At 41.1% G+C, this 27921-nt stretch overlaps 1 protein-coding gene across 3 annotated transcripts in view; it reads right to left on the minus strand.

The window, feature by feature from the left end:
• Window positions 1-27921, minus strand: part of PDE1C (phosphodiesterase 1C) — a 488089-nt gene that overhangs the window by 339067 nt on the left and 121101 nt on the right. For all 3 annotated transcript variants that reach the window (XM_055314667.1, XM_055314668.1, XM_055314670.1), the window contains exon 3: window positions 27742-27913. In XM_055314667.1, the coding sequence (XP_055170642.1) occupies window positions 27742-27913 (172 nt within the window). The remainder of the gene's footprint in view (window positions 1-27741; window positions 27914-27921) is intronic.

Consider the following 27921-nt stretch of genomic DNA (forward strand, 5'->3'; position numbering starts at 1 on the left):
TTTTTATATAATCATAATTTAGCACACCTTTCATATCAAGATCCCCAAGCCCCTCAATGATTAGTTATGAATTGAATTACAAATTTTGTATTTCACAACTTCCTATGAGAGTTTAGTTAGCATGGTCACTTTTAAATATCTCTGGCAAAGGAGAAAGATATTAACTAAAAAGATACCAACTAAAAAAGGTAGCCAGGGATAATATAAATAGCAATAAATTTTGAAAAAAAAAGTTCTGGGTTCAAATTTTAGTTTTATAATCATTTGAAACACATATCGTAGATGTTCAGTGAGAGTTTTATTGAGCCAAATACTTATTTTATTTTATTTTTTGTTTATTTATTTTTTTTCCATATCATTATTTTTAATGTCCAACGTTTATAATATAAGGGCCAGGGCTTTCTCCTCAACTCAAGTTTATAAATTTTCAATTGGCTTGTGAGGCCAATAGGGATACTTCTTCTTGTCTAATTTGGGAATTCTGGGAAGACTTCATTCAGGTCCTCAATGGTCATCTGATCAAATGGAATTATGTTCTGCATCTTCTCCAGCTCTTTTACATATTCTTCAATCCTGGCCTTTGAGAGGGACAAAAACTCAGTACAGCTTTTCACATCTTCTTTTTCCTCAGCATCCACCTGAACAGTGTATTTATCCTCTGGCACAGGAACTTCAGGGCATTAAACTTCTTAAAGTCATCTACCAAGCCAGCCTTTGCCACGTTGGCCTTGTAATAAGCCCAGTCAATAGCAGGTGGTTTCTCAGGAAGAGTAGCCAACCTGGAGGTAAGCATCTCATTCCAGGATTTCAGGGAGTTGGCAATGGCCTTCTGGTTTCGGGGTATGATCTCCCCAAAGCTACCCAGTCAATGATTTTTAGAGCAAGTTTTCGCCCAGCCATCTTGAGATCCTTCACGAACCCCAGCAGCCCACAGTCCACAGCCCAAATACTTATTTTAAAAAAATTAACCTTCAACTAATGTACCACATTACACAGTAGTAATCTACTCTCTTTTCTTGTCTAAAAATGAGGATAATATAATAACTTATATGGATTTGTTGTGAAATTAAATGGAATAACAAATATGAAAGGGATATTCCAATATAAGGTACTATTATTAATAATACTAGTAGATAATTAAATCAACAGATTATCCAAACTCATTTGGACCAATGTTTTCCCTCCGAACCTTTACCCAAGACACTGACAAGCTCCAATTTTTCACTGTTTGAATTTAATCAACTCTCTTTTCCCCATCTTCTGGTTGATGTCAACAACTGGGAAATGCAGAGTGCTGCACAGACCAAGCCAAGAGAGAAAATGATAAAGTCAGAGATTATCATTCCCAGAATGCCCAAGAGTTGAGGTTTGTGGGCATAAATGAGTAGGCACAAAACATATTAAATACTAATCAATTAAAACTCATATTGCAAATGTAGGCACATTGAAAATCATTAATTCCAGTTTATATAGATCAACTGACAACTTATGATAAGAATTTCTAAATGTTGACCCATAAATCATTTTTATTTGTTCTATTTTTCAACCAATCAATTTACCATCAAATTACTAAATCCATACATTGACATCAGTAGTCCTGAGTCTCTTACTCCTTCAGAATTTTAAAAGTGGAAAAATCTGAAGAACCGTAGGGCTTTCTACAGTGATGGCAATGTCATATAATTTATGCTGTCCAATATAATATCTACTAGCTACATGTGGCTATTAAACATTTGAAATGTGCCTAGTGCAACTAAGGAGATAAATTTGTAATTTTACTTAATTTCTTTTTTTTTTAAGGTTTTATTTATTTATTTATGAGAGACACAGACAGGCAGAGACATAGGCAGAGGGAGAAGCAGGCTCCATGCAGGAAGCCTGATGTGGGACTCCATCCCCGTTCTCCTGGATCATGCCCTGAGCCAAAGGCAAGCTCAACCACTGATCCACCCAGGCATACCTGTAGTTTTACTTAATTTCAATTAATTTTTATGTAAATAATCACTTTAAGATACAGCTCTGTGGTTGGTACTCCAGAAGCCATTCAGCCTGCTTCAGGAAGAGACTCAAGACTTCAAGATGAGGGAATAACCATTCTTTAGATACGCATCAGAGAGATTCCTGTCAAGTCTGATATTCTACAGCACTAAAGGAACCAAATGGTCAATTTAAAGGGAAGAAGAGCTATCTACATCTTTATCAATAATAGCAATTACCAGCCTCATGAATTATCTCAGTAACCTTGTTTGCTGAATCTGCTAAAGTTTTGACATATTCATATGTTCCTCCTTCTCAACAGAATCTAGATTTGTTTTTTCAGGTAAAAATGTGGCTATATTGCGTTAGAACCAGCTTTTGCTTCAGGAGGGGCAGACCTAACTGGTCTAAGCCAATTATACTGGCCCAGAAGTGGATTAGGGCAGCCCACAATTTAGACACAAATCTGTGATATAATTCTTATCAACTCTGTTGATATGAAAATTAGTCGACTGGGAAAGGAAGGGTGGGTATGGGGTTGCTTTTGAAAATGGTTTCTCACCCTTAAGAAAGACATTGGAAGAGGCTCCTCATGTTCCTCTGAGGTTTGCCATCTATTAATGTGATGCCTGGAACTTCAGCTGCCACATTATGACTGTGATGGGAGCTGCTCTGAGGATTAACACATCCTGCTGAGGATGACAGAGCAGAGAGATGGAAAGAATCTGGGCTTGGGATGACAATATTGAGCATGTGAACCAACAAATCCTGCAGCAATCCTACTATGGCTCTTCTATTTTTATATTACATAAAATAACATATTTTTTTAATTCTTTGGCCACTTTGGGTTGGATTTTCTGTTACTTACACCAAAAGCATTCTGACACAACCTCCATTTGTTAAGTACCAGGTAGGTATCTAATAGACATTATCTCATTTAATTCTTGCAACAATCATCCAAAGAAAATTTCATTAATTCCATTTTGCAGCTGAGAAATCTGAGGCTCAAGAGAGACGAAGTTGCAAAGGTCACCTGACTAATGAGGGGTGGCATCGGGATTGAAACTCAGGGTTGCCTAATACCAAAACCCCCATAATTCCCTTCCAGCCCCTGTCTCTCAGAACTGCATGTCCCTCCAAGGTCGTGCATTAGCAGATAAGTCTTAACATGGCCTCACTCTATTAACTAAGTTGCATTACTTTTTCACATCATCTGTAGATCCTCACATGTAGAATAAAGTGATCTGCCTAAATGATCTCACCCAACTATGATTATAAATGGAAAACATTTAGAGCTGTGATTCATTTCAATTTTTATTTCAAAAGTATTCCCTTCATACTTTTCCTGACAGCTGAGAAAGCAGGCTTTGAAGCCAGAAACTCCACCTCCATCAGACATTATACAGGTTCATCTCTAACATGCTTGATGCTGTTAGCTGCCCAGGTGGGGCATGACTGTGGCTGTTACAGCAGCAAAATGCACCTTCTTGCCTAACTCCCTAGCCGACTAACAGAGCACCTCAACACCTTGGCCTGCCACAAAGGTTGGGAGTAATTTTGAAAAGCCTAGATGCCTCACCACTTTACCCAAGAGTAAGGATATGCATTCATGAATAATGAAGGCCGTGAGTGAGTCAGGCAGCATTATGCAGTTATTAGCCAACTCCAAGGTGTGCTACTTCACAGAATGATTATATGCTAATAGGTTCATTTGCTTGCTTTGTTTTGATTCCTTGGGATGGACCCTTTCTCTTACCCGTGGAATAAAAATTTGCAAGGCTCTTCATTTAGTTGTCAGGGAGATAGCTTTTGAGACCATGATTTACGTCCACCATTGAGATTCAAATCTATTTAGGGACTTTGAAAGCATTTAAGTGAGAAAGCATAAGAATAGGATGCTCCAAATAATATTAAGTAGATACTCTTCCTTTCTGGAAGTGGAGCTTAATCCTATCCCCCTTGAGTATGGGATGGACTAAGTGACCTGTATCCAATGAATAACAGTATGGAAAGGAGAAAATAGTAACTTTACAGTGAAAAAAAATCTGGCAAGTACTACCTTAAACAAGTGGTCGGGTTTATCATAATGAATGATATCCTGTATCCCCAGATATTATGCGATGAAGAGAGAACTTCACCTCTATGGTTTTCCTGCCCATAACCTACAACCCCAACTTCCAACTTAATCATTAAAAAAACATCAAACAGGGAACCCTGGGTGGCGCAGCGGTTTAGCGCCTGCCTTTGGCCCAGGGCGCGATCCTGGAGACCCGGGATCGAATCCCACATTGGGCTCCCGGTGCATGCATGGAGCCTGCTTCTCCTTCTGCCTATGTCTCTGCCTCTCTCTCTCTCTCTCTCTCTCTCTCTCTCTCTCTGTGTGACTATCATAAATAAATAAAAAAAATAAAAATAAAAAAACATCAAACAAACCCAAATTGAGGGACATTCTACACAATACCTGACCAATATTCTTCAAAACTGTCAAAGTCATCCAAATCAAAGAAAGACAAAAATTGCTACAGACCAGAAAAGACTTAAGAAGACATGAAAACCAAATGCAATGCAGTACCCTAGATGGGATTCTGAGCCAGAAAAAAAAAAAGGACGTTGGGAGAAAAACTGGCAAAATCCAAATAAAGTTTGGAGTTCAGTTAAAAGAAATGTACCTATGTTAGTTTCTTAGTTTTGACAAAAGTACCACAGAAATGTAAGATTAGGGGAAACCAAGTCAAGCAGTATATGGAGACACTCAGTATCATATTTGTAATTCTTCTGTAAATTCAAAATTATTCCCAAATAAAAAGTTTATATAACACCTCTCCAACCCCCTCCCCTTGCCAAAAAAAAAATAATAAAAGGAAATAGAATAGCTTCCTTCTTTTCCCCTAGCCCCAGAACATACACATGTCCATCCTTGACTCTGTACATTTAGGCCTTTTACAATTGGGTTTTCAGTGAGAATGAAAAATAAGTTAAGAGAAAGCAAATAGGAAAAACAAAATTTTAAGATTTTATTTATTTATTTATTTATTTATTTATTTATTTATTTATTTGAGAGAGAAAGAACACAAGCAGGGGGATGGACAAAGGGAGAAGCAGGCTCCCTGCTGATCAGGGAGCTCCAACAGGACTCAGGGCTCCATCCCAGGATCTTAGGGTCATAATCTGAGCCAAAGGCAGACACTTAACTGACTGAGCCACCCAGGTGCCCTAAGAAAATAGGAAAATTTTAGATCATAAGCAGGAGAAATATAGAAAGATCTAGAAGGAAAAAAAAATGTCGACTGTACTTCAATATTTTTTAACAAAAGGAGGAGGTGGAAGAGGGATAGAAATAGAGGGAAAGGTCAAAAAGGGTAAGGCACTCCAGGTTTTGTCCCTCAAGACAAAACTCAGGAGCAAGGAAGCAAAATTAAAAGAGCAAAAAGCAGTATATACAGTGCTGCCCACACACAGGTCTTCGGGATGTCAATCTCACTGATGTCTGATATGTTCAGGGTACTGTATTCAGAACTGCCACAGGGTGTGGAAATGATGAGACAAAGTTCTCCAGTAAAGAGGCAGCAGTGACTGGCCAGAGGCTCACCAATCCCATCTTCTCTTCCAGGGCCCACTGAAAAAAAACTGCATTTCCCAGACATCCTTGCTTTTAGACTGGTGCCATATGACACACTTCTGGTCAGTGGCACGTAGGCAGAAATAACACACACCACTTCCCACTCTAGCCTCTAAAATATTTCATACTATCCACCATCGTGTCTCTTTCTCCCTTGCTCTCTAAAAACAGGCAGTTGGAAGCTAAGGCCTCTGAGACGGCAAAGCTACTTCTGAAGATGCCCAGATTCCTGAGTCTCTGATTGGAAGTAGCCAGATAAAAGATGCTCAGACTGCAAAGGATGGTGGCCAAATGAGAAATAGAGTTTCATTGGGTCAAGCTGCTGGAATTTGAGGTTTGTAGGTTACATAGCAGCCAGACTATCCTAATACAGAATATATATAAATGACTCTACTGACCAAAACATTTTAGAGCAGCTTGGAATGTGGAAAGGGGAAAAGCTGCTATTACTCTGTTGCTCCAAAGGATGGGGGTGGTTGCAGAGCTGGGAACTGAATATTCCAGGTGAAGAGATGTCCCTAAGAGAGCTATCAAAACAGAAAACAGCAAGGCATGGTCAAGAGCAGACTGGCATATGCATCACTTTATCTGGAGTACTACAGGGAAGGAAGTAATTGCTGGGAAATGAGTCTGTGAAAGAAAGTCCAGGCCATACTATAGCAAATCCTAAGTGACATTTTAAACAGCTATCTTAGGTACTTAAGACTTTTTTTTTTTAAGAGTTTATTTATTTATTTGATAGAGAGTGAGAGAGAGCATAAGTAGTGAGGAGCAGCAGAGGGAGAGGGAGAAGCTGCTGAGCAGGGAGCCCGATGCAGGGCTCAGTCCTGGGACCCTGGGATCATGACCTGAGCTGAGGGCAGACTCTTAACCAACTGAGCCACCCAGGCACGCCAGTGGATCTACAGGGTCATTCTAACCTGACATACGGAATGAACTATGTGTGAGAAGACTATAGGAGTAGTCCAGTGGGGACATCCTGAACTAGGGGACAGTCAGAAGGGAAGAGTCTTTAGAGACCTTCCAGAAGCTACCATCCCATCAGCTGGTAGGACTTTGCAGCTGTGCAGGACATAGTATCACTGGCCATGACTTTATGTAACTTAGAAAGAATCATCGCTTCATTCTCTTCTTGCCACCCCCATGTGCTATGCTAAAACCCTCCCATCCACAGGCTACCATATATTTTGCAGCTGTCAAGTACAAACAGTTCCCAGAAAAAGAGATTAAATAGGTTTAACTTGTTATTCAACAACTTGTTCCCATCTTCCTTTACCCACAGCTCAAGCCCAAGGCTCACATTGCAAACGGTAAAATGCGCTTTTTTTCTTTTCTCTCTTTATTTCTTCCTTTTCAGTTTTTCTCTTTTTATACTAAATCCAGATCAACAAATATTTGTTGAAATATTCACAAAAGCTGTGAAAAAACTGTTAGGAATATAAATTTAAATAATAAAGTATTTGAAAATAAGTATCCCACAGTAAGGAGTCAGAAATTCCAACACACATGTAGCTAACCAAAGATGAAGTGCAATGACATGTGTGACCTTGAACTATAGGAACACAAGGAGAAGACTCATCCTGCCCAGGTAGGATGGAAAGGAAGGGAGGATATCTGACCTGGCCCTGGACAGATACATAGAATACTGCTGGGTTGAGGGGTACCTGGCCAGATAATTAAGAGTTCAACTCTGGATTTCAGCTCAGGTCATGATCTCAGAGTTGTGAGATCAAGCCCCGCATCAGGCTCCATGCTCAGCGTGTCGTCTGCCTGAGATTCTCTCTCTTCCTCTCCCTCTGCCCCTACCCCTCACTCATGTTCCCTCTATAAATAAATAAATACATAAATAAATAAAATCTTCAAAAAAGAGAGAGAGAGGAAGAGACAGACACAGTACTAGCCCATAAAACCAAGCTTTATCGAGCTTCAAATGTACCCTGGGGCTCAAACGATGCTACTAAGAATTTGTGTCCACCTATCTCTCGGTGCTCCTCTCTTCTGCGTCAGCTTCATACTGAGGTAGGCTTTACCCTATGGGGGCTACATCACCCCTGGGAAGACCAGACACCTCCTACCAGCTCAGCACCAGTTTCACAATAGTTCCTGCAAAACCACAGGTTGGTTCTGATTGACACAGCTAGAGGCATCCTCCCATCTCTAATCCTGTTTTCACCAGCCAGGCCTGGGATACAAGACCCAATCCAGAAGGTTGAAGGTGAGGCAGCCCCAGCCAGGCTGTGTGGGCTCAAAGTAGAGAGACAGAGTTTCCCCAAACGGAGCCAGGATACTGCTCCCACCAGAAGAAAGAACATACGCTAGGTAGGAAACAAATGTCAACTACAACTGATGTGGCTAGAGCATAGCATAGAGGGTGGGAAGACAGGAATGGTGAGGTGTTGGGAGGGAAAAATCAAAACAAAATCAGGACCATATCGTGGATCCCATTTTGGATATGCAAAGGAATGTGGATTTTATTCTTCAGGCTACTTTTTCTCCCACAACATAAATGATGAATGACACCATCTGCAGGCATATCCGGGGGTTATTTGTGATTTTTTTCCATGCATTAGCTCTAATTCCACCCTTATTCTCTCACGTTAGACAGCAATGATACAGTGAACCTTGCTCTAATTGGTTTTTAAAGAGTAAAACGAAAAGAGAATAAATTATTCACAGACTTCTGCTCTCTAATTATTAGTACTAACAAATTACTTTGATTCAACAATGTCTCCCAGTGCCTCAGTTGAGCACAGATGTTGAAGGCAATGAGGAGCCACTGAAGGTTTTTAAATGTAGGATGGATTAGATGAGGAGATTCTAAAGGCAGACAGGCCAGTTGGGAGACTATTATGATAGAAAGGTGAGAGGTGCCAAGGACTTGAGCCAAACTAATAGCTGGAGAGAATGGCAAAGGAGAAACTAATTACAGGGGTACTGCGCAGGATGTCACTACTTACTGAATGGAGAACACCAAAACAATGCTTCAGATTTGCCTGACAGCTCCCAAACCATGCTTTTTCACCCCCTCCCCACACCAACTCTTTCACTTGCCCACCAGCTAGCATATACACACTTAACACAGGACATGACTGGGGCAGATGTGGGGACTCCTGTCTAAGCAAAGTTCTTACAGGTTTGAAGGAGTGGGTTTTTTTTCATAACTGCTTCTTGATTGTAATTTAAAATATAATAGGGATGCCTGGATGGCTCAGTGGTTGAGCATCTCCTTTTGGCTCAGATCATGATCCCAGGGTCCTGGGACTGAGTCCCACATCAGGCTCCCCACAGGGAGCCTGCTTCTCCCCCTGCCTATATTTCTGCCTCTCTCTGTGTGTGTGTCTCTCATGAATAAATAAGAAAAAATCTTTAAATATATATAATAAGTAATAACATAATAAATGTTGGTGATTTTAGGTGGTTATGAATGATTGTGTGGGCATTATTAATTATAGCCATAATCACAATTGTTAATTATTATAAAAATAGCTATTAACTGTTCAAAATAGTGCCTTAGGGTTTAATACCACTATATCACTCTACACATTCATTTATTTCCATTTACTTTGTTTTCACAATAATTCTGAAACAGATTAGTGACAGAGGAAAGGTTGAAACTCCAGGTTTCTTGACACCTAGGACCATGATTTTTCTACTTCATTTTGGTACTCACTATTTTCAGTAAAAATTAATAAATATAAACTGTATCCCCAATCTGAGAACTGGATTATCATTTGGCTCTTAGGTTTTTAGTTACTCAGATTTTCCCGAGGAGATAATTTAAATAGGGAGAAATGAAAATGTGTAGGTAGTTTAGGGGAAGTAGAAAAAGCTCCCAAAACAGTTCAGTTGGTTATATCAGGAGGTTCTCATGGGGTTGCCATTGGCATCTGGGGCAAAACAATGCTTCCTTGTATTGGACTGTCTTTTGCATTTTAGGATCTTAAAATCTTCCCCTACCCCCACCTCTAGGGTTTGCAGCAACGGAAATTCCCACTTGTGTTTTCTATCGCCCTCTGGGGGATTAGGATGATACTGCAGGATATCTGGGCCTAGCCTGGGCATGGAAAGTCTTTGAACCTACCAGACTTCAAATAAGGCAGAGCTAAAGCTAACGGCAGTTAAAAGGAAGAAAAAAAAAAAAAAAAAAGATAAGCCATTATACTTCCTAACACCAGGCTCCAAACTCTCTGACCACTATTCCTTTGTGAAAGCTACTTCCTTTCACTGGAACTTGCTATACCCTCACAAAAACTTACCGGAAAGCTATATATCTTGTCTTCAATTCTCAGTCAAATTACATTGATACAAGAAGCCCTGCTGACCCCCCTGCCAGTGGAATGATTCATCATGTCCCAACCCCAGAATTCCCATAGCAATGACCCCTCTGTGCCGTCTGCACTAGATTTCATACTGTGATCATGTATCTCTTTACCCACTTCAGCGCTGCCGGTAGAAATATGCCACAAGCTACTTATCTAATTTTCCAATAGCCACATTTAAGGTAAAAGTAGGTAAATTAATAATATGTCTTAACCTAAAGTATTCAAAATATTATAACATATAAGCAATATTGAAATTATTAATATTTTATCTTTTATATATATATTAAGTCTAGAAATCAGGCATAATTTACTCTTGTAGCATATCTCAATATGGAAGCTAACGACTCATTGGAAATACTTGTTTGCATTTAGATTTTATTAAATGTACAGTTGAAAATGTAGATTCACATACTCAAGCTGTTCTAGATGTAACTCAAATAGAATAGTTTTCCATAACTGAAGTGATCTCAGTTTTAAAGCTTATATTTAAATGATTAAAAGTAAATAAAATTTAAAAAGCTGTTGCTTGGTGGCACTAGCCACATGTAATAAATGGCTATCATACAGGACAACCCAGCTGTCTCCACTACTAGATTTAAAACTTCTCAGGGGCTTACAGGACCTTATTCACCACTGTATGCTCAGTACCCAGGTCATTGCCTTGTGCGTAGTAGTTACTCAAAAAGTGTTTTTGAATGAATGAATGAATTAATTAATTAATTACTCATCTTAGTCTCACCATAAGTATCCAACAGAACAGTCTATATATGTGATAATAATTGTACCTTTCATTTACATAATGCTAAACAGTTTACTAAGCTCATCATCTATTCATCTTCACAATACCCACTGAGAAAGATATCATTTCTACTTTTCAGGTGGGAAACAAAAATACAAGATTCAGAAAGCTCAGTTGCTGCGTGTAAGGTCACTAGTAACGGGCAGGGCCAGATTTCAAACCTAGATTTTCTGAATCCCAGTTAAAGTTCCTTCAACTAACTCACAGCTGCTCTTCAGTGATCAACAAATGTATGTGGAATTGAATTAAATACTTCAGAGCACACAAAATATGCTGAGTACAGCTGAGAAAGGATTTCCTGCAATGTCCTCTATCAATATACAACATGAATATCAACATTACATAAATTCTATGCATCAATTAAATAAAGGGTCAAGGCAAAACATTCTAAGACCAAAGAGATTACAGTTAATACCTGTTTGATAATACAATGCTGAGTGAAGGAGGGTTGGAACAGTATCCAAAGAAGAACAATACTATTAACCAGAGCACCTCTGATCACAAACACAGTGCTCATCTGGGGAACTCCACAAATTCTGCGTAGGATACAAGGATCTAACCAAGTAAATTACCCTAGATCTATTAAAATCTATTTATGAAAAGACGTCTGTCACTGACTTGCTTATATTATATCTGCAAAAACACTGGGAAAACTTCAGTATCAAAGGATCAACAAATGGTTGGCTAAACTATGGTATATCCACTAAATGAGAAAGTTCTTTGACGTTTATGAAAGTTTAAATGTGGGGAAATGTTGGGTGGGTTTATACCGTTAAATTTTAGAATATGATACTGTGTGATTAAAGAGAAGTTAAACACATCCATAGAGGAAATGAATCAAATTTTAACAAATATGAAAAGAAGAACTATGGGTGATATTTTCCCCTTTCCCTTTTCTACGAATACGCATCACTTTTAAATATATATATATATTTAAATATTTATATATATTTATAATTATATTTATTTAAATATCATATATATATAATTATATATTTAAATATATATAATATATATATATATTTAAATATATATAAATATATATATATATTTAAAACTTCCTTTAAACAAATAAACAGGCAAATACAGCTCATGTCTCCCCTACCCACTCCCAGCATGGATAATGGAAGCCCAAGTAAAGGAAAAGCTTCTCTTACTTTCTGTCTAGAAAATGAGCTTCCACTCATAATCAAGGAGATAATCCTTTTCTCTGAGTTGTTGATCTAAGCTACTGGGTGGGTCAAGAACTATCATCACCCCTTGGAAGGATGTGGCAACTGCTCAGTAACAGTCTAGCTCAATGCCCAAGGCCACACAGCTTTGTAGAACCGAGTCCAGGCAACAGATACAACTCAACTGCCACAGCAAAGCTGCTCATATTCCCAAAGTGCCCTGGCTGACTTCCAGTAGACACACTTCACACTGGGCCACATTAATGTGGGGTCACCTTACACGCTTGTATAATCATCACCCAGCTCTGGGAGATGTTGTTCACACTATTCTAAGAGTCAGCCACATTAAGTCCCCAGTGATAAAGAGCCTGAAATAGGAAATGTCCTTGGAGCAAGCCAGGGGCTGGCAAAGACAACTCCCAAACTCTCCAAAACTCCCAGGCTCCCCTCCTGCCTTGCCTGTGAAATTGACCACCTTTGTTCTAAAGTCAGTGGGATTTCCCAAGGATAAATAAAGGCTAAAATACAGAAAGATCCCTATCATAATAACAAAAATCTCACACCTTACTGATGGTCATCCAAAGGGGCAGGCAGAACCATTCAAACTCAATTGGTTGCACAGGTGCATACAAATGTCAAATTCATCTATTTGGTTACTTAAATATGTGCAGGTTTTTTTCTATCCCAATTATATCTTAATAAAGCTGTTTGTAAAAGTACAGTGATTTACCTTTATATTTTCCCCACTAAACTCTAAGTTCCCTGAGGGCAAGAACTAATGAGGTCTTTCCTAGGTACATGTCATCTTTTCTCCTTTGCCCCCAACTCCTTACCCTAAGAACAATATATGAGTCCATTGTTTGTGCTCCAGCTTCCCGCTAGGGAGTCAAGTCGAGTGGGAAGTGCAAAGGCTCTGGGGTCTTGGCCCTGCTCTTTCTCTCAGATGCGTGCCCACAGGCAAATCATTTACTTTTTCTGAACGTTACTTTGCTAATACATACAGGAGGGATAATATTGATCTACTAGGAGCAGAACAAAGAGTGACTATATTACTCCCATGAAGAGTATGTTAGCAAAAGATACAGAAACTGTCAGCGTAGGCACCATACGGCTTTAATGAAAGGGCAGGCTACCTTGAGAATAATAATAATACTCAATTCCAAGCTGTGAAAAATGAGCACTGTCACACTCGATCTAAGGGGTTCAGTGTTGACGGGAATGGCTGAAAGAAGCCCCATCAGAAGAGGCTACTCAGGGCTCTTTGGCGATGTGGTTTTGTGAACCAATTTGCCCTTTGAGTCGGTGTTTCCACTTCTAGATATCTACCCTTAGGATTCAGCTTAATATATGGCAATATCTAGATGCACAAAGATTTTTATCATAGCTTTCTTTCCAAGAATGAAAAACTGGTAACAACCCAACTGCCCAACACACATTCACATATACACATTATGTGGCAACATAGAAAAATGCTTAAGATAAAATGTTCAGTGAAAAAAAAACAGGATACAAAATTATATCCACATCATAATTACAACTATAAGTATAAGGCATAGATAGAAAGACTTCAGGAAGGATGCCAAAATGATAGCATGGATTAGAGTCAGGATTTTTTTTTTCTTTTACCATTTATCAAATGTTCTACAAGGTAAGTATATTATTTTTATGACAAAATTTCCTTTTGGAAAGATGAAGAAAGGAGGGCCTGGTGACTAAGAAAGTGAAGCAATGTCTCAAAGTCAGTTTATCCTGAAGGTGGTGAAAACATGTCAGCCACCGAAATAGTAAGTAAAAATAGTCCGTGCCTAGCAGGCTTCTGAAAACTTCCACATATCACATTCCCAAAAGAAAACATGCAACTCGCCTGCATTCTGTTGAATTGGCTTTTGGAGAAAGACAACACAAGGAACATTTGGTGACACTTCAGTTATCGAAAATGGCATGGACATATGGCATCTCGGAGGGTGGGAGAGCTCATTCTGTGATCATTCCAAAACGCTAGACGCCTGTTCCAGATACACACTGTAGGAAGAGAGCAAAGTCTGTATCTGGTGACTATGGTCAGGAAAGGCCTTAATGGCCATTGGAAGAATGGTGCCCTGTGGAATGTTTTAATACACCAAGGCAACATGGATGGGGGAGAATGTAGGGGAGGAAGGGAAGACCAAAGCAGGCAGAGCAGTGGTTCTCAGGCTTGCTGAACTCAGCTTAACCAGAGAAGCTTTTAAAACCTACAGCTGCCTGGGCCCCACCCCGGGGAGGCTGGTTTAATCACTTGTGACTATCTTGTGCAGCCTGGATTAAGAACCACTGAAATAGAAGGTAGATAATAAATCTGAAGAGAATATAGACCACTGGGTATGGTAAAAGGCAAGGTTTTCAACTGGGAGAAGATGAAATTACAGCATGGAGGGAATCCACTTGTGGTTGCTGGTGATACACTGATTTTGTTCAATAAGTTAGAAAAGGGATAGAATTTTAGAATTCATTTGCTCTACTTTCTCTTGGGTAGACACCCCACCTCCCCTCCTCCCCTTCCTCTTCTTCCCTCCTCTCCCTCTTTTTCCTTCCCTTTCCTCCTTCCCTCTCCTCCCCTCCTTCCTACTCCCTCCCTACCCTTTCTCTCCCATATACACACAAAGACAACATACACACACACCTCAATCAGTTCAGCTTAAACCAAATAACAGAATTCCTGGTGATATTTTGTAATCTTTAAAATATAACTAATAGATATTAAGGACTATACTAAGTTTATTTAACCTGTTTTAAAACAAAATTATTACAGATCCACAATAAGTTGCAAAAATAGTACAGAGAATTCCTATGTACCCATCATCCAGCTTCTACCAATGACATCATCATACATAACTACAGTACTTTATCAAAACCAGGAAGTTGACATTGACACAATACAATTCCCCGGATTCTAACCATATTCAGATGTCAGTTTTTGTACTAGATGTTTTTACATATACTTTCTCATTCCACCCTTCCATTATTACTATTTCCATTTTGTAGAAAAGAAAACTAAGGGCAAGAGAAGCAGAGTAACTTTTCTGAGGGGGTAAGTGACACAATTGGGACAGAAATTCAGTTTTGTCTGATTCCAAATCCCAGGTCTACACCACCTTCCTCCACCAGGTCCCCATACTGCACAGAGCACACCACCATAGTTCACGGTCCCTAGAAAGAGAAAGGGCTTTAGTGAGACTGCAGGGAGATGCTGGTCATAGCCTGTAATAGAGGCCTATGATAGCAAGTGTATAGGCTCATGACCAGGAGAGCAGGAAGTTTTAGGAAGGGTTTTCTAGGTCTCCATTATGAGCAGCTAAAGCTGGATTTACAGGCTGAATAAAGTACTAAAGAAGGAAGGGGCAGGCAGAGAATGAAGCCGAAGGCAGCAGGTCAGTTAGTAGTGTGGTGAAAATCCACACTAGGTACTAGGAAATGGCAGGAAATGATGTAAGCAGGCTAATGTTGGCACCTAGCATTGGATCAGAGTAACAGGGAGGCAGGCATGCATGGGGAACCTAACTGGAAAGTAGGTTCACACTAGCCACAAAACCAGAAGACACAGACCCATTCCTCAATGCTAGACTGAGAAAGCAGTGTGGCCTAGTGACTAAAATCTGGGTTCTGGGAGTACCTGGGTAGCTCAGTTGGTTAAGCATCTGCCTTTGGTTCAGATCACAATCCCAGGGTTCTGGGATCAAGCCCCACATTGCATCATCAGGCTCTCTCTCCTTCTGCTCCTCCCCCTTCCCATCCCACTTGTGGGGTGCTCTCTCTCTCTCTCTCTGTCTCACTCTCCCTCTCAAATAAAAAATAAATAAAATAATACAAAATGTAGATGCTGAAGCCAAACTGTCTGGCTTTGAATCCCAGACTTACCAACTGGTAGTATGAGCTTGGATTAGTTAACTTTTTCATGCCTTAGTTTCTCCAACTGTGAGCTAGGTTAGCTATTATTAAGCACACTTCTAGAAATGAAAGAGAAGCATAGGGTACTTCAAAGTTCCTAGATGTCAGAACAGCAACTCAGTGCTAAGGGACATGTGAACATAGCTGTTAAGGTCAAATAAGGTCCATTGCTTCACACAACACAGGGCCTAGAGCAGAGTATACACCTTCCAAGAGCATTAAACAGGAGGCTGAATCATATTATGTACTAATTAGCAAGTACCTGCTGATGCCAGAAACTGTGCTCGTTGCTTAACATGCATAATCTTCCTTGACTCCCTACAGGTATCCTATGAGGAAAAGAATATCTTTTTTTTTTTTTTTTATGATAGTCACAGAGAGAGAGAGAGAGGCAGAGACACAGGCAGAGGGAGAAGCAGGCTCCATGCACCGGGAGCCCGATGTGGGATTCGATCCCGGGTCTCCAGGATCGCGCCCTGGGCCAAAGGCAGGCGCCAAACCGCTGCGCCACCCAGGGATCCCAGGAAAAGAATATCTAATCCCGTTAAACAGATGAAGAAACTGAGCCTCAGTTTAAGCTGCATGTTCAAGCAGGCAAGGAGTAAAGCTGGATTAAAAGCAGAACTCAAGTGTTCTCACTATACCTTACCGATAAGATACAGGCAACTCTTTGGACTGGTGTTTGGTAGAGGCATCAGATACCGGCCAGCACGAGCAGGAAGCAGAGAGTGGTGCATTATGGTAAAAAGAAATGAGAAGGAAAGAACTGGAGATCCTACTTAAAGTCTAGATAATATGTTTGAACTCCTTTCTCTGGCTAAGTAACACCTTTCCCAGCCCAATCCACATGACTGTCTCCACTCTGTAATTTTCCATAGTTCCTGTGGCATCAATAGGTCCATGTAAGGACACTGCCTTCCACCAAGATCAGAGGACTCCAAAGAGCCCCTATCTGCAGGGTAGAGGTTTATGCTCTGGATTTGCCTATATACATCTTCATATTCCAGATAGAACTTATTTCTGCCCACTAGAGGTAATGCATTTGAGACTGCAAAACAACTCATACTACCCCTCTGTTTGGCCTTTGTGGACTTTCTCTCATAATTAAAGCCCTAGATTCCAGGTGAGATAAAGACACATGGCTTAAGATGAAAGAAGAATTCAGAACCTGTACTGATACTAAAATGTAGAAAGAGAAGGGAAGGGAAAGGTCTTGTCAACAGTCAAATGTCATTTAATCGATGGGAAGGGATGACAGAGTCAGAAGTCACCATTAATTCAGGCAAGAATCATCAAGTGGTGTTAAAACCACTGCATAAATGTTTGTTAGCAAAGAGGCTACCTGCACAGGTAACTTATTACTTACTACCCCACAGGCAACTTATTACTTACACAGGGGAAAAAGGTACCTTTATAGTGGAAAATGCTCAAGATTACATCACCAGTAACAGGGAAAATTAGCAATCTTCCAGTGGAATGCTGCATTGAGGACACAACACCACTTACGTAGTATTATCAGCATGAACAGCCTGAATCAGACCACAAGGCAACGATCCGACAATTTCTAACTGAGGAACATTCCACAAAACAAAACATGTGACCTATTTGGTTCAAAATGTTAACGTCATGAAAGACGAAGAAAGGCTGAGAAACTGCTTCAAATTAAAGGAGACGAAGGAGATGTGACAACTCAATGTAATGTGTGCTTCAGGAATGGGTCCTGTGCCAGAAGGAAAGATTGCCATAAAAGACATTATGGGAACATTTGGTGAAACTAGAGAATGGGCTGAGTATTCAGCCTTATGTAGTACTGAATATTCAGTATTATGTAGTAATGGTATTATATTAATGCTAAGCTTCCTGTGTTTTAGTATTCTACTGTGGCCATGTAAGAAAATGGTCTCAATCCAAAGAAACTGAAGTTGAAGCTGAAAGATCATGATGTCTACAACTTTTGCCAAGAAATTCAGAAAAAAAGATAGATTATGATATAAGATGGGATGAGATGGGATAGATAATCGATAGCAAGTAAGCGAATGCGACTCTAAGTAGAGGCTAGACAGTTGTTCATTTTACTAGTCTTGCAACTTTTCTGGAGGTTTAAAAACTGCCATAATAGTTTTTTAAAAAACAAATCCAACGACTTTTCTTAAATAGAAGGGACCTGTCGGTTAGCTTAGAGCTAGACATGACAGCCTTGTTCAGTGCTACCCTTAGAAACTTAACCACCATGAAAACTAAACCCTGACATTGCCAGTCACACTCAAGGATGGAATAATCAGCCAAACATTAGAGAAAAACATAATTTAATAAATATAATTCAAACCCCCTTCACATACTCCTCTAATTCTACATTTGGACCATTTTCAAAGAATGAAAATGATGAACAGATCAAAGTTCGGGACCCATTACCCAAGACTGTTATTTGATTCACATCTTCCTGGTTTTGACTTTGCAGACAGTGTTCAAGTCATGCTCTTGGGCAATCTGCACTATGCCTGCCTCCAAGTATTTGAGCCCCATCACCAGAGCCAGAATGAACACCTCTCCTGAATGAGGGCAAGCATGTCTGCAGCTCTTGTTCAAATAACAATCCTTCCCCAACTACACTGACACCCAGGGTCTGGAGGTAATTTATTGTAGCAAATTCACTTCTGGCTGCACTTAATAGTAATCAATAAATGGAGAGCAGCTAGGTGATAGTTATGGGGCTGCCTAGTCAATAGCCATTAGCTACCACTGTACTTAGAAGTAATAAAAAAAAATGGTCTCAGTTCCAATCCACGTGGAAAACATATTTTCACAGGTTTCTTCTCCAAATCGCCTATGTACTTCCTCCAGGCACCATCGGGGTTCAGACCCCATGCTACTCTCTAGCTCCACTACTCCACCCCTGCTGAAGGCCAGAAACCTTTGTTTTGATCTCTGTGTGTAGGGGACTGAGGCATGGAAATATAATTCCTAGTTCTGTAACTTAATGGAAAATGCAACCTTCTTTCTGTTTCCCCAAAGATTTTACAAGAGCTCCAAAGATCTCTGCGAATCGAATACAACTGAAACTTACTCCCACGGTAAACCTACCACCTACCAAATCTGGTTTCAACTTTACCTTTCCAATACCACTTCCCTTTCACATGCCTTAGACACAAATCCAGCAGTTCCTTCAGCATGTCTCCCTGCCTCTGACCTTGGCACAAACTGTCCCTTTCACTTCGCTTTTATGTCCACCATGATCCAAGGTCACCTGTTGCATGGTTACACCAAGTGCCATTCATATATTCATCAATTGATGTGAGGTCCAGGGCTGTGGAACATGCACTGGTCCAATTCACCCCATATGGCTCCAATGAATGGTACAAGATGTGACTGCAGAGTGAGCATTTGAATGGGAAGACAGCATCCAGTATGAGAAAGATTCTAATAAGAAGGAAACTGTTCCATCCCTGCTAGCAGAACCCTTGCCCTAATGCTACAAGTGGGAACAAAAATTTCTAAAGAGTAAAATACAGGGTCACATTATTATGAGGTAAGCAAGAGGCCCCACTGCAGAGGAGAGGGACCAATCACCAATCAAGGGACATCCTATTTGCATTATCACTGGGCATGGTTTTAGAGAGCTTTGCTTTATTTTTATTCAGGTTCTTTAATTGTACTGCAAAAAAAAAAAAAAGCAGTAAAGTCAGTCATCACACAGAAAGTTTATAAGGGAAAACATATGGTGCTTTTGAGATATTTCTCAGTGTAGGGTCCCATATCAGTAAGCCAATCTGTCTCTTGACCTCATCTACCATTAAATTAAGCCTTAGCCCATGGCCAGATACTGAGAAGGAGGAGGATATAAAGTAGGAGAAGTAGAAAGTCAGGGTCCAGCTTTTCTGGCTTGGGGAATTATGGGGAAAAGGGAAACCAGTGTAGAAAAGAGGCAGAGGTGAGGCCTATATGCCCTCTTCTCTCTCTAGAAGGACATCCTCCCATAAACCAGAGGGTCCATATCCAAGTACACTTAGTGGCCAGTAACGTTAGGAGGGGCCAGGTTTTAGCTTTCCCAAGTTGTCTCTTAGGTTCTGTGAGGTTTGGCCAGGCCATGATGTTCCCCTGAGCTCCTCAGGCCAAACCTCAGAAATAAGCTGGGACTGTGATTGGAGAGTTGACCAGTGAGGCTGACATGGGGACAAAGTAGCCAAGGGCAGAAGGCTGGACCAACTAATCAGAACCATATTAGAATCACAACCAGACCTCGGTGGATCTCAAAGCACTTCCAGAGGAGGGCTAGGGGTGGAGAGCCTTCCTGCATTTAAGACAGAACCTCAAGGATTCCTTGCACACTTCAGGTCTCTGTGGCCAAGGGCAGAAGTTCCCCAGCATCAGAAGTACCCCAGAAGTACCCCAGCATCAGAGCCCATGGCAAAGGCACAAAATCAAGTATAAAATATAAAATCAAATAGAGACTGACCCAGGATTTCTAGGCCAGTAGCCTTGGATCTGTACCCATAGCACTGAGCTGGCAGTGGTAAACCAGCAGAGGATCACAGAGAGACAGGGGACCATGTTAGCCCAGGTCTTCTGAGACGCTCCAAGACAAGACAAGACCTGCAAGAAATATATCAGGGGTAACATCTATAAAAGAAAATGGGGAAGAAGCCAGGGAGGCTGGGAGACTCAGGATCTAAGTCTGACTCCCAGTGAAGGAGAAAAGGAAGGAAGGTTGAATGGAAATATCTTAGACCACAGTATAGCTCCACAGAAAGTTCAGCAAGGCCATCATGGACTCTTCAAGTCAATGTCACCATTAGAGAAGTCCCATGTCTCCCAGGAATGGCCAGTCTTAGCATCTCTGATGCTCTCAGGCACTGGCTGAGAGTACCTTTGAGAAACACAGCCTCAGCCATCACCAAAACAAATTTTCTCACACAGAAGCTGGGACCTTGGACCAAGTACACTCCCTGTGGCTGGAGATGTGAAAGGTGCTTTCACATGGCTGCCACAAAGATAGATCTCCTCTTTCCCAAAATACCATGGAAGGCCCAGGAAGAATGCAAGAGGAATAGTGTCTGCATGCTCCATGCTTTGTCAATTTCCAAACAGTGAAAAAAAAAAAATCTCTCCATAAAAACTTACTTACGAAAGAAGTCTAAATAGTTCCCTTTATGAGAAGCCAACTTTGCAATAGAAACTCCTCTGAGTTTAAAAACAACATCAACAACAAAAAGCCCTCAGAATTCATTATTTCATTTTCCCCTTCACAAACTTGAGGAAGACTCTACAATTGGGATTAGCAAAGACCAGAAGGGAAAAATGTCAACTCCAAGGAGGCAGCATTAAGTCAGGGAAGTAGGTGTCCCCAAAAGTCCCAGTGGGTGACCAACATACGGTGATAGAGAAAGATGTGTGACCAGACTTCCCATGAGCTAATTGGGAATTTTAACCCATGACTCATCCTGGGGTGGGGTCCGAAGCTGCAGGGGCTGCCACCCCACGCCATGTCGTATCATCAGCCAGATTGCACATTTCCTGAAAGTAATCAAGTCAGAAACTGGCTTCTTGGCAGTAGCCCCTAGTGGAAAAATGACTGCCAAAAACCAAAATGAGGATGAGTTCAATGATTTAATTCTGCATGGAAAACACAATCCGTTAAATGGGATCTGACAAGGCCTTAATCTCATCCATAGCTGAGGGCGTTGGCTCAATGCAGTTCTACTCTCTGCAACATATTCTTAGTAAGCTATGTATAGAATCAGGAACACTTTTGCCAAAGCCCAAATAAGTCCATTCTAAGTGGGAAGAGAAGCTCATCAAGCCCCCAGTGATTCCCTGGGGGAACAAACATGTTATTCTTCCAAATGCAAAATTATCAAAATTTGGTAACTCAACCCATGTTGAGAGTCACATGGCTCAAGGGAAGTAACTGAGATGGCCCATATGCACTGGATGGCTTCAGAATTTCTGCTTGCATCTAAGGAGGTCAGGCCGGGACAGTCTTGCTTAGAAAGCACCCATAGGGCTCATGTTCCAGCCTGGGGTTCATTGCACGATCTAGTCATATAAGCAGGGGTCAAGGTGTGGAGGATCAATCCACTGCTAAACAGGGTGCTGAAAACTAGGAGAGAAGGAATTAATGGCTGTCAGATTCATTAGTCCTCTTAATCCTAGCAACAGTCCCCAAGGCCTGCGTTGTCAATTCAGTTTCCATTTGTAAAATGAGGAAACTTAGACTCAAATCACATGGGTCAGAAGAGCATTTGCAAACTCATACCTGTGGCATTGCCAAGCCCAGGACCTTCTATTCAGAGGGTGGTCCTCAGACCCTCACATCACTTGAGAGTTAGTTTGAAGTGCAGATTCCCAGGCTGCAACCCAGACCTACTGAGTCTGGATATGAATTTAATAGGATCCCTGAAAGAATTCATTCATAAAGTTTAAGAAGTGCTGCCCTTAAAGGGATTCTATCCAAAAGCATGGGTAGATTAAAAACATAAGTTTGGACTAGAAGAAGGATTTAGCACAAAAGAACAGGGTATGTCTCACAGGAGAAGCACCAAACTTCATATCTCAGCCACCACATCCAAATTAGTACAATCAGTCACATTATCTTATTCACCAATGACAAAGCCTGAAGCCAAGGTGATGCGGTGAGAGCAGAACGTGATGAAGAAGTCATAGCTTTGGATCCAGGTAGACTGGGCTGAGATTCCTAGCTCTACCACCTGCTGAGTAACTTTGGATAAGCTGTTTGATCTCTCTGAACCTGTTCCCTGACCTGTACAACTGGGATTACAATACTTGCCTTGCCCTGGTTTGGGAGAGATTAAATGAGCAAATGAATGTACAGTTCCTGGCCATAGCAGATGTTCAATAAACATTGGTTTCTTTGCCCCCCATTGCAATCTGGACTGGTGTGAACACTGGAGGCTGAGGAGAGAAAAGCCTGCCAGCAGCCAACTCTTTCCTGTTTTCTGGGCCCTCTGAGTCCTGTCACTGATCAGACTGGCTGGGCTTGTCTGTCTACCTCAAGCTCCAGGTTCCGTTTTCTATCTCATCTCTTGTAAGAAAATCCTGGGCAGAACAACAGGCTTAAAGAGACAGGTCATGAGGAAGAAGGAAAACAGGCATCTGGGGTGTAATCCCCAGGAGTATCTACTTTCCAAACACTGAAGTTTTTTTGTTTTGTTTTGTTTTGTTTTTGTGTGTGTGTGACGGTTCCCACCTTCTTCTTTTCAAAAGTCTCAGGTCTTAAAAGCAGATTTTTCAGGCCAGAGGCTTAGCAAACTTTCAGAGCAACATGGTGTCTGCACCTGGAGTCACAAAACCCAAGTCTGATCCTATTTACTCAAAGGCACATAAGGCTTTCAGTGAGAGCTGGTAGGGAGAGGAGACTAGCACCTATCTGGGTGCCAGATACTGTGTTCGTCTCATTCTTTTATATTACCTCCTTTAAACCCTCTCACCATTCCTAGGAAGTGGGCGCCTCTATCCCTATTTCAAAGATGGAGAAAACGAGGCCAGATTAGATAACTGACCCACTGAAATTAACACAGCAAAATATTTCAGAGTTCCAGGGAATATTCGATATCATCTGGTCTAGTGATTCTCTAAGTGTGGACCCTGGACCAGCAGCACTGGCACCACCTTGTTAGAAAGGCATGTTCTAGGACCCCACCCAGACCTGAGGTGGAGGAGCCCAACAATCTGTTTTCATAACTCTCCAGTGACTGTCATGCATCCCATGTATGAGCCCCACTGCCCTTGTCTACCCTCAGGTGTGACAGTTAAGAGAATGGAGGTTCAAAGAGATGACGCAATTTGCCTTGGTAACTCAGTGGAGACTAAAGCCAGTACAGCCACTTTCAGGAGTTGAATTTTCCTACCTGGGAAGCTTAGAATATCCCACTCATGAAGAGTAAAAACTAAAGTCCATAGGACAACCACACAAAACTTGCAGTGATATAGGCTGGGATTTGAACCTGAACAAAAATGAGGAGCCCATTCCCCTCATCCATTTGGTCACTTTTTCTCAAAACACTGCCCAACTGTCTGCTCTGAGACATGGAACATTTGTCTCATCCCTATTGCCCAGTAAAGAGGAGGACTAGAGGGGAGCGTGCCAGGGAACACATGCAGAATTGAGATGACATTTGCACACCCTCAACTGTTGACTTACAAGCCTTAGTGGAAAGAGGTGGTACCTCTCATTTTGTAAAATCTCTATTTTTAAATCTGTGTGTCAAATTCTCACTTTCTGCTACACTCCCTTGCATTATTGCTAACTGACATAAACAGTGAGTGTTGGCCACCAGGGGCCATTTGGTTGGACGAGGAGCTGTCCTGAAGCCACGCTTACAATAAAAGCCACATGCATTTGTTTTTTAACAAAGTTTATTTATTTGTTTTTTAAGTAATCTCTACACTCAATGTGAGGCTCTAACCAATGACCCCAAGGTCAGGAGTTGTATGCTCTTCTGACTGAGCCAGCCAGGTGTCCCCCCAAGCATGCTTTTTTTTTATGTGAGTTTATAGATTACATGTTTATTTGGGATGGGATTCCAGGGGCTGCTAAAGACTAAACAGGACCTAGAGTCTACTCAAGCTACCCCTTGCTTCTGCCATTGGTGACCACTGATTGGCAAGCCATTGTCCTTTTTCGTTTGTGTTTGAATTCAATCAGAACTATGGGCTCTTCCTTTCTGAGCCAGTTTCTCCATTTCTAAAATGGGCATCATGTTTGGGTTTTTAGGGTCATGCCTGGCAATCTCAGAATTCTATGGTTATTGTTGTAACAGGGAGCCTCAGGGAGACTGAAAACACAAACTTTAGAAGCTTTTTTGAAAAACACTTAACCATTTACAAATTTATAGACACTTCCTACCTTTGGAAATAGAGAATAGAATTTCCTTTAGGGCAGACTCTCCTTTTGATCTAGAAGGAATTACTTGAATGGAAATATTATACAAATATAAATAAGTATGCATTCTTTGTCCAGGGGGTGGCTTGTATGTAATTGTCGCCACCTACTTGCAGAGAGCTAGAAAAGATGTCTAGGAAATGTGATAGGAAGCATCTGACCTCTTCCTTTTGAGGAGCAACATCATTAGAACATATCTGAGAAACTGGGGTAGCACTAACTGAAGCCAGATGTCAGCAAAGGACAACAGAAGCCAGCAGGAGGAGGCAGCACAAGAAAGAGGAGATCTGGACTGGACATGAACTTAGAACTTCAGTGAGGTCAGAAAGTCCACCCTCAGCACGAGATCCCATTGCCCTGGCAGGAGACAGAGGCAGAGCAGGCTAAGTGCTGAGTGTCAGTAAGCCTGGAGTCCCTGGGTATAGTTAGGGAGACAAACCTCCAAGAAAAGTCTAGACTTCCTGATAATTTGGCACATTAGGCTTACTGTATTGCAGTTTGGATCTTGTTTGATAATAAAAGCTGATGACCGTATTTCACAACCCAGGATTCCTAATGCCCTCCAAGTAGAAACAAGGAGAAAGAGATGGGAGTAAGCAAAGTTGCCACTATGGTGCTCAGCGGTAATAATCCTACAGAGGAGCTATGAGGACGGACAATGCAAATTGATGAGAACCATGTGCTCCTCCTCGGCAAACAAGACCCACCCTAACTGAGAAAGACAGATGTTAACAATCACATGCCCAGATGCCTTAATTGTGTGTATAGGTGTGTGCAAATGTATATTTACATGCATGCGTGCACACACACACGTTACAGGGGGTGAGCAGCTCTGATTTTCAGAGTGAGAAAGAAGAACCTAACATCCTAACCTTGGTAGAAGACTGTACTGCTTAGTAAAAGGATTTCTCTCAGCGACTGAGAGCACTGATCTGTGATGCAACCTGGAAATGTTAAAATGTGTGAGTGTAACACACCATTTGTCCTATATTTCCCAGAGTCACTAACATTGAGAAGTCAGCAATTCTCGTGATTTTTCACTCAAGGGAAATGGGGAGGGGGACACACAAAAGTGATATGTTCCTATCAGCGTTATTTAAATTCAGCGATGACTCATTTCTTTCTTTGCAATCCAAAAAGCATATAGAAAATAAGTGGCACTTATTACATGGGTCACCTTGATTCTGCTCTAATTTATTTTTTGATAAATAAACTGTTCCCCACATGTTAATACGTTGCTTATGATAATTTATGTACAACAAATTCCACAACTGATGTGACCACCACAGTTAAGGACAACTACGTTAGAGAATATGTACCTCCTAACATTGCCATTGAAATCACTTATCTTCTTCAGACAAGGAGACAAATAAATGAATAATCAACGCTAATGGATTTCTAGCTTCAATTGCTGAAAGGTTGGTACATTTACACCTGCCATGTTTTTCTTGCTGCATCAAGTGTTACAAGGAGCCAAAAATAAGTCCCAATATTAACAAACATAATTTAATGTTTTTTCTGGAACCCAGACATTGATACATAATTCAACTAGCAGATCAAATGAAGTTCATGACCATCAATACATTTTCTCTATTAAAGAGCACTGAATGCCAAGAGAAGAGATGATGGTAATAAAATTGGCAAGCAAATGAGATGTTCTTCTCATGAGAATGCCTCTTTAGCTGTTCATTTAAGAGGACAATGAAGCTGGTCTGGCCTGGAAGGAGTAGCTACAAGAAGACTACATGGGAAGGGGTGGACTCCACCAGAGACACTCCAAAATGAGAACATATAGCCCAAGAATGTCATTTGCCCTCCCTCCTCCCACCACAGTCAAGTGCAGAGAAACACAGGTTCATGGAAGTTACTTCTCTCTACCTGAGTGGGTTTTATTTTATGTAAAACCACACAGTGCAATAACCAAACCTTTAGTAGGCGTAAGAAAAGCATTTGCTTTGCAATTCTTGTGCTGCCACTGCATCAGTCACATTCCATAAAGAAATCCAAACCCCTATTCATCATTGCTTTTCAGAGCTCATCTATAATTCAGTCTACACTAAGAAGCTTCACACAATGAAATGGCTTTTACTGAGCGATTACACACATCACCTGGATGCAAAAGAGAGCACGTTTTTCATGGATGCCAAGAGTTGTCTGAGTTGTTTATGAGAGGAGAAAAGTGAGGTTTATATGTTCTACTAGCCATGTGGAGAGTACAAAAGTCTTATATAATGGAAAGAAAAGTGAAAGACATAAAACTAGGGTAACAGGGAGAAAAGAGGGGAGGAAGGCAGGCTGGCAAAAAAAAATTAAACCTTAATTTCTGATACCAGCACTGCTGTATATTTCAAAAGAGAACTTGGAAGCCTCATTCAGGGAGAAGAAATAAATCAGTTTTACAGACCATGTCCCACACTCAGATTGATTTTTCTTTGACACGGTGGAAAGGTAAGTGCCAGAGTCATGACAAAGCGGAGTACCATACAGGAAGAAAATGTAAGCGGCCTCTACAGAAGACGGAAGACCAAATGATGAACAAGAACACAGTCAGCAGCCACCTGGGAAAGCACACAGGAAGATCTGCAGTTCATTTCAGGAGGCAGCAGCTCTCACATCTCTTAGGACTAGAAACCTTCCCCCAGCCAGAGACTCTAAAGGCATGGGGCTGAATTCATTCCCACACATGCTTTTTCTCTGTATACTTATCTCCATGCGTCATCCTCCTTTGAAGCAAAAGACTCATTAATCCAATTCAAATTGCCAACATCAGTAAATCCTTCGCCTCAGCACTTAAATGCCAATACCAATTAAATACCAACAGCAACTTAACTACTGGTAAGATCTTCACTACATTCAAGAAATCCAGCCAGAAGTCCAGCTAGCATCAATTCCAACACTCCTCATCAATTCTAATTTACTCAGTGCAGAGAAATGAGGTAATTTGCAGGCCACGCTGACGATGCATCCAACTGGACTGAAATAACTCCACAGCAAATCAGAAGGAACAAATTGATTGCAATCCACCAAACCTGAAGGATGTCTTCACCAAGGCTTCTGGGCTATCGAGCTGAGGCAATTCATCAGCCAGGATTTCTTCTGGTGGTCGAGGGTCATTGACAATCGTTGGCCGTGGCTTTTCCTTGGCGTTTCCCGTGAGCCCGTCAATGAGGGAGTTCCACAGGCAGTTCTGTGACTTGGACCCTGAGGTA

This window comes from Nyctereutes procyonoides, unplaced genomic scaffold (assembly GCF_905146905.1).
Source record: "Nyctereutes procyonoides isolate TBG_1078 unplaced genomic scaffold, NYPRO_anot_genome, whole genome shotgun sequence".
Classification (NCBI taxonomy): Eukaryota; Metazoa; Chordata; class Mammalia; order Carnivora; family Canidae; genus Nyctereutes; species Nyctereutes procyonoides.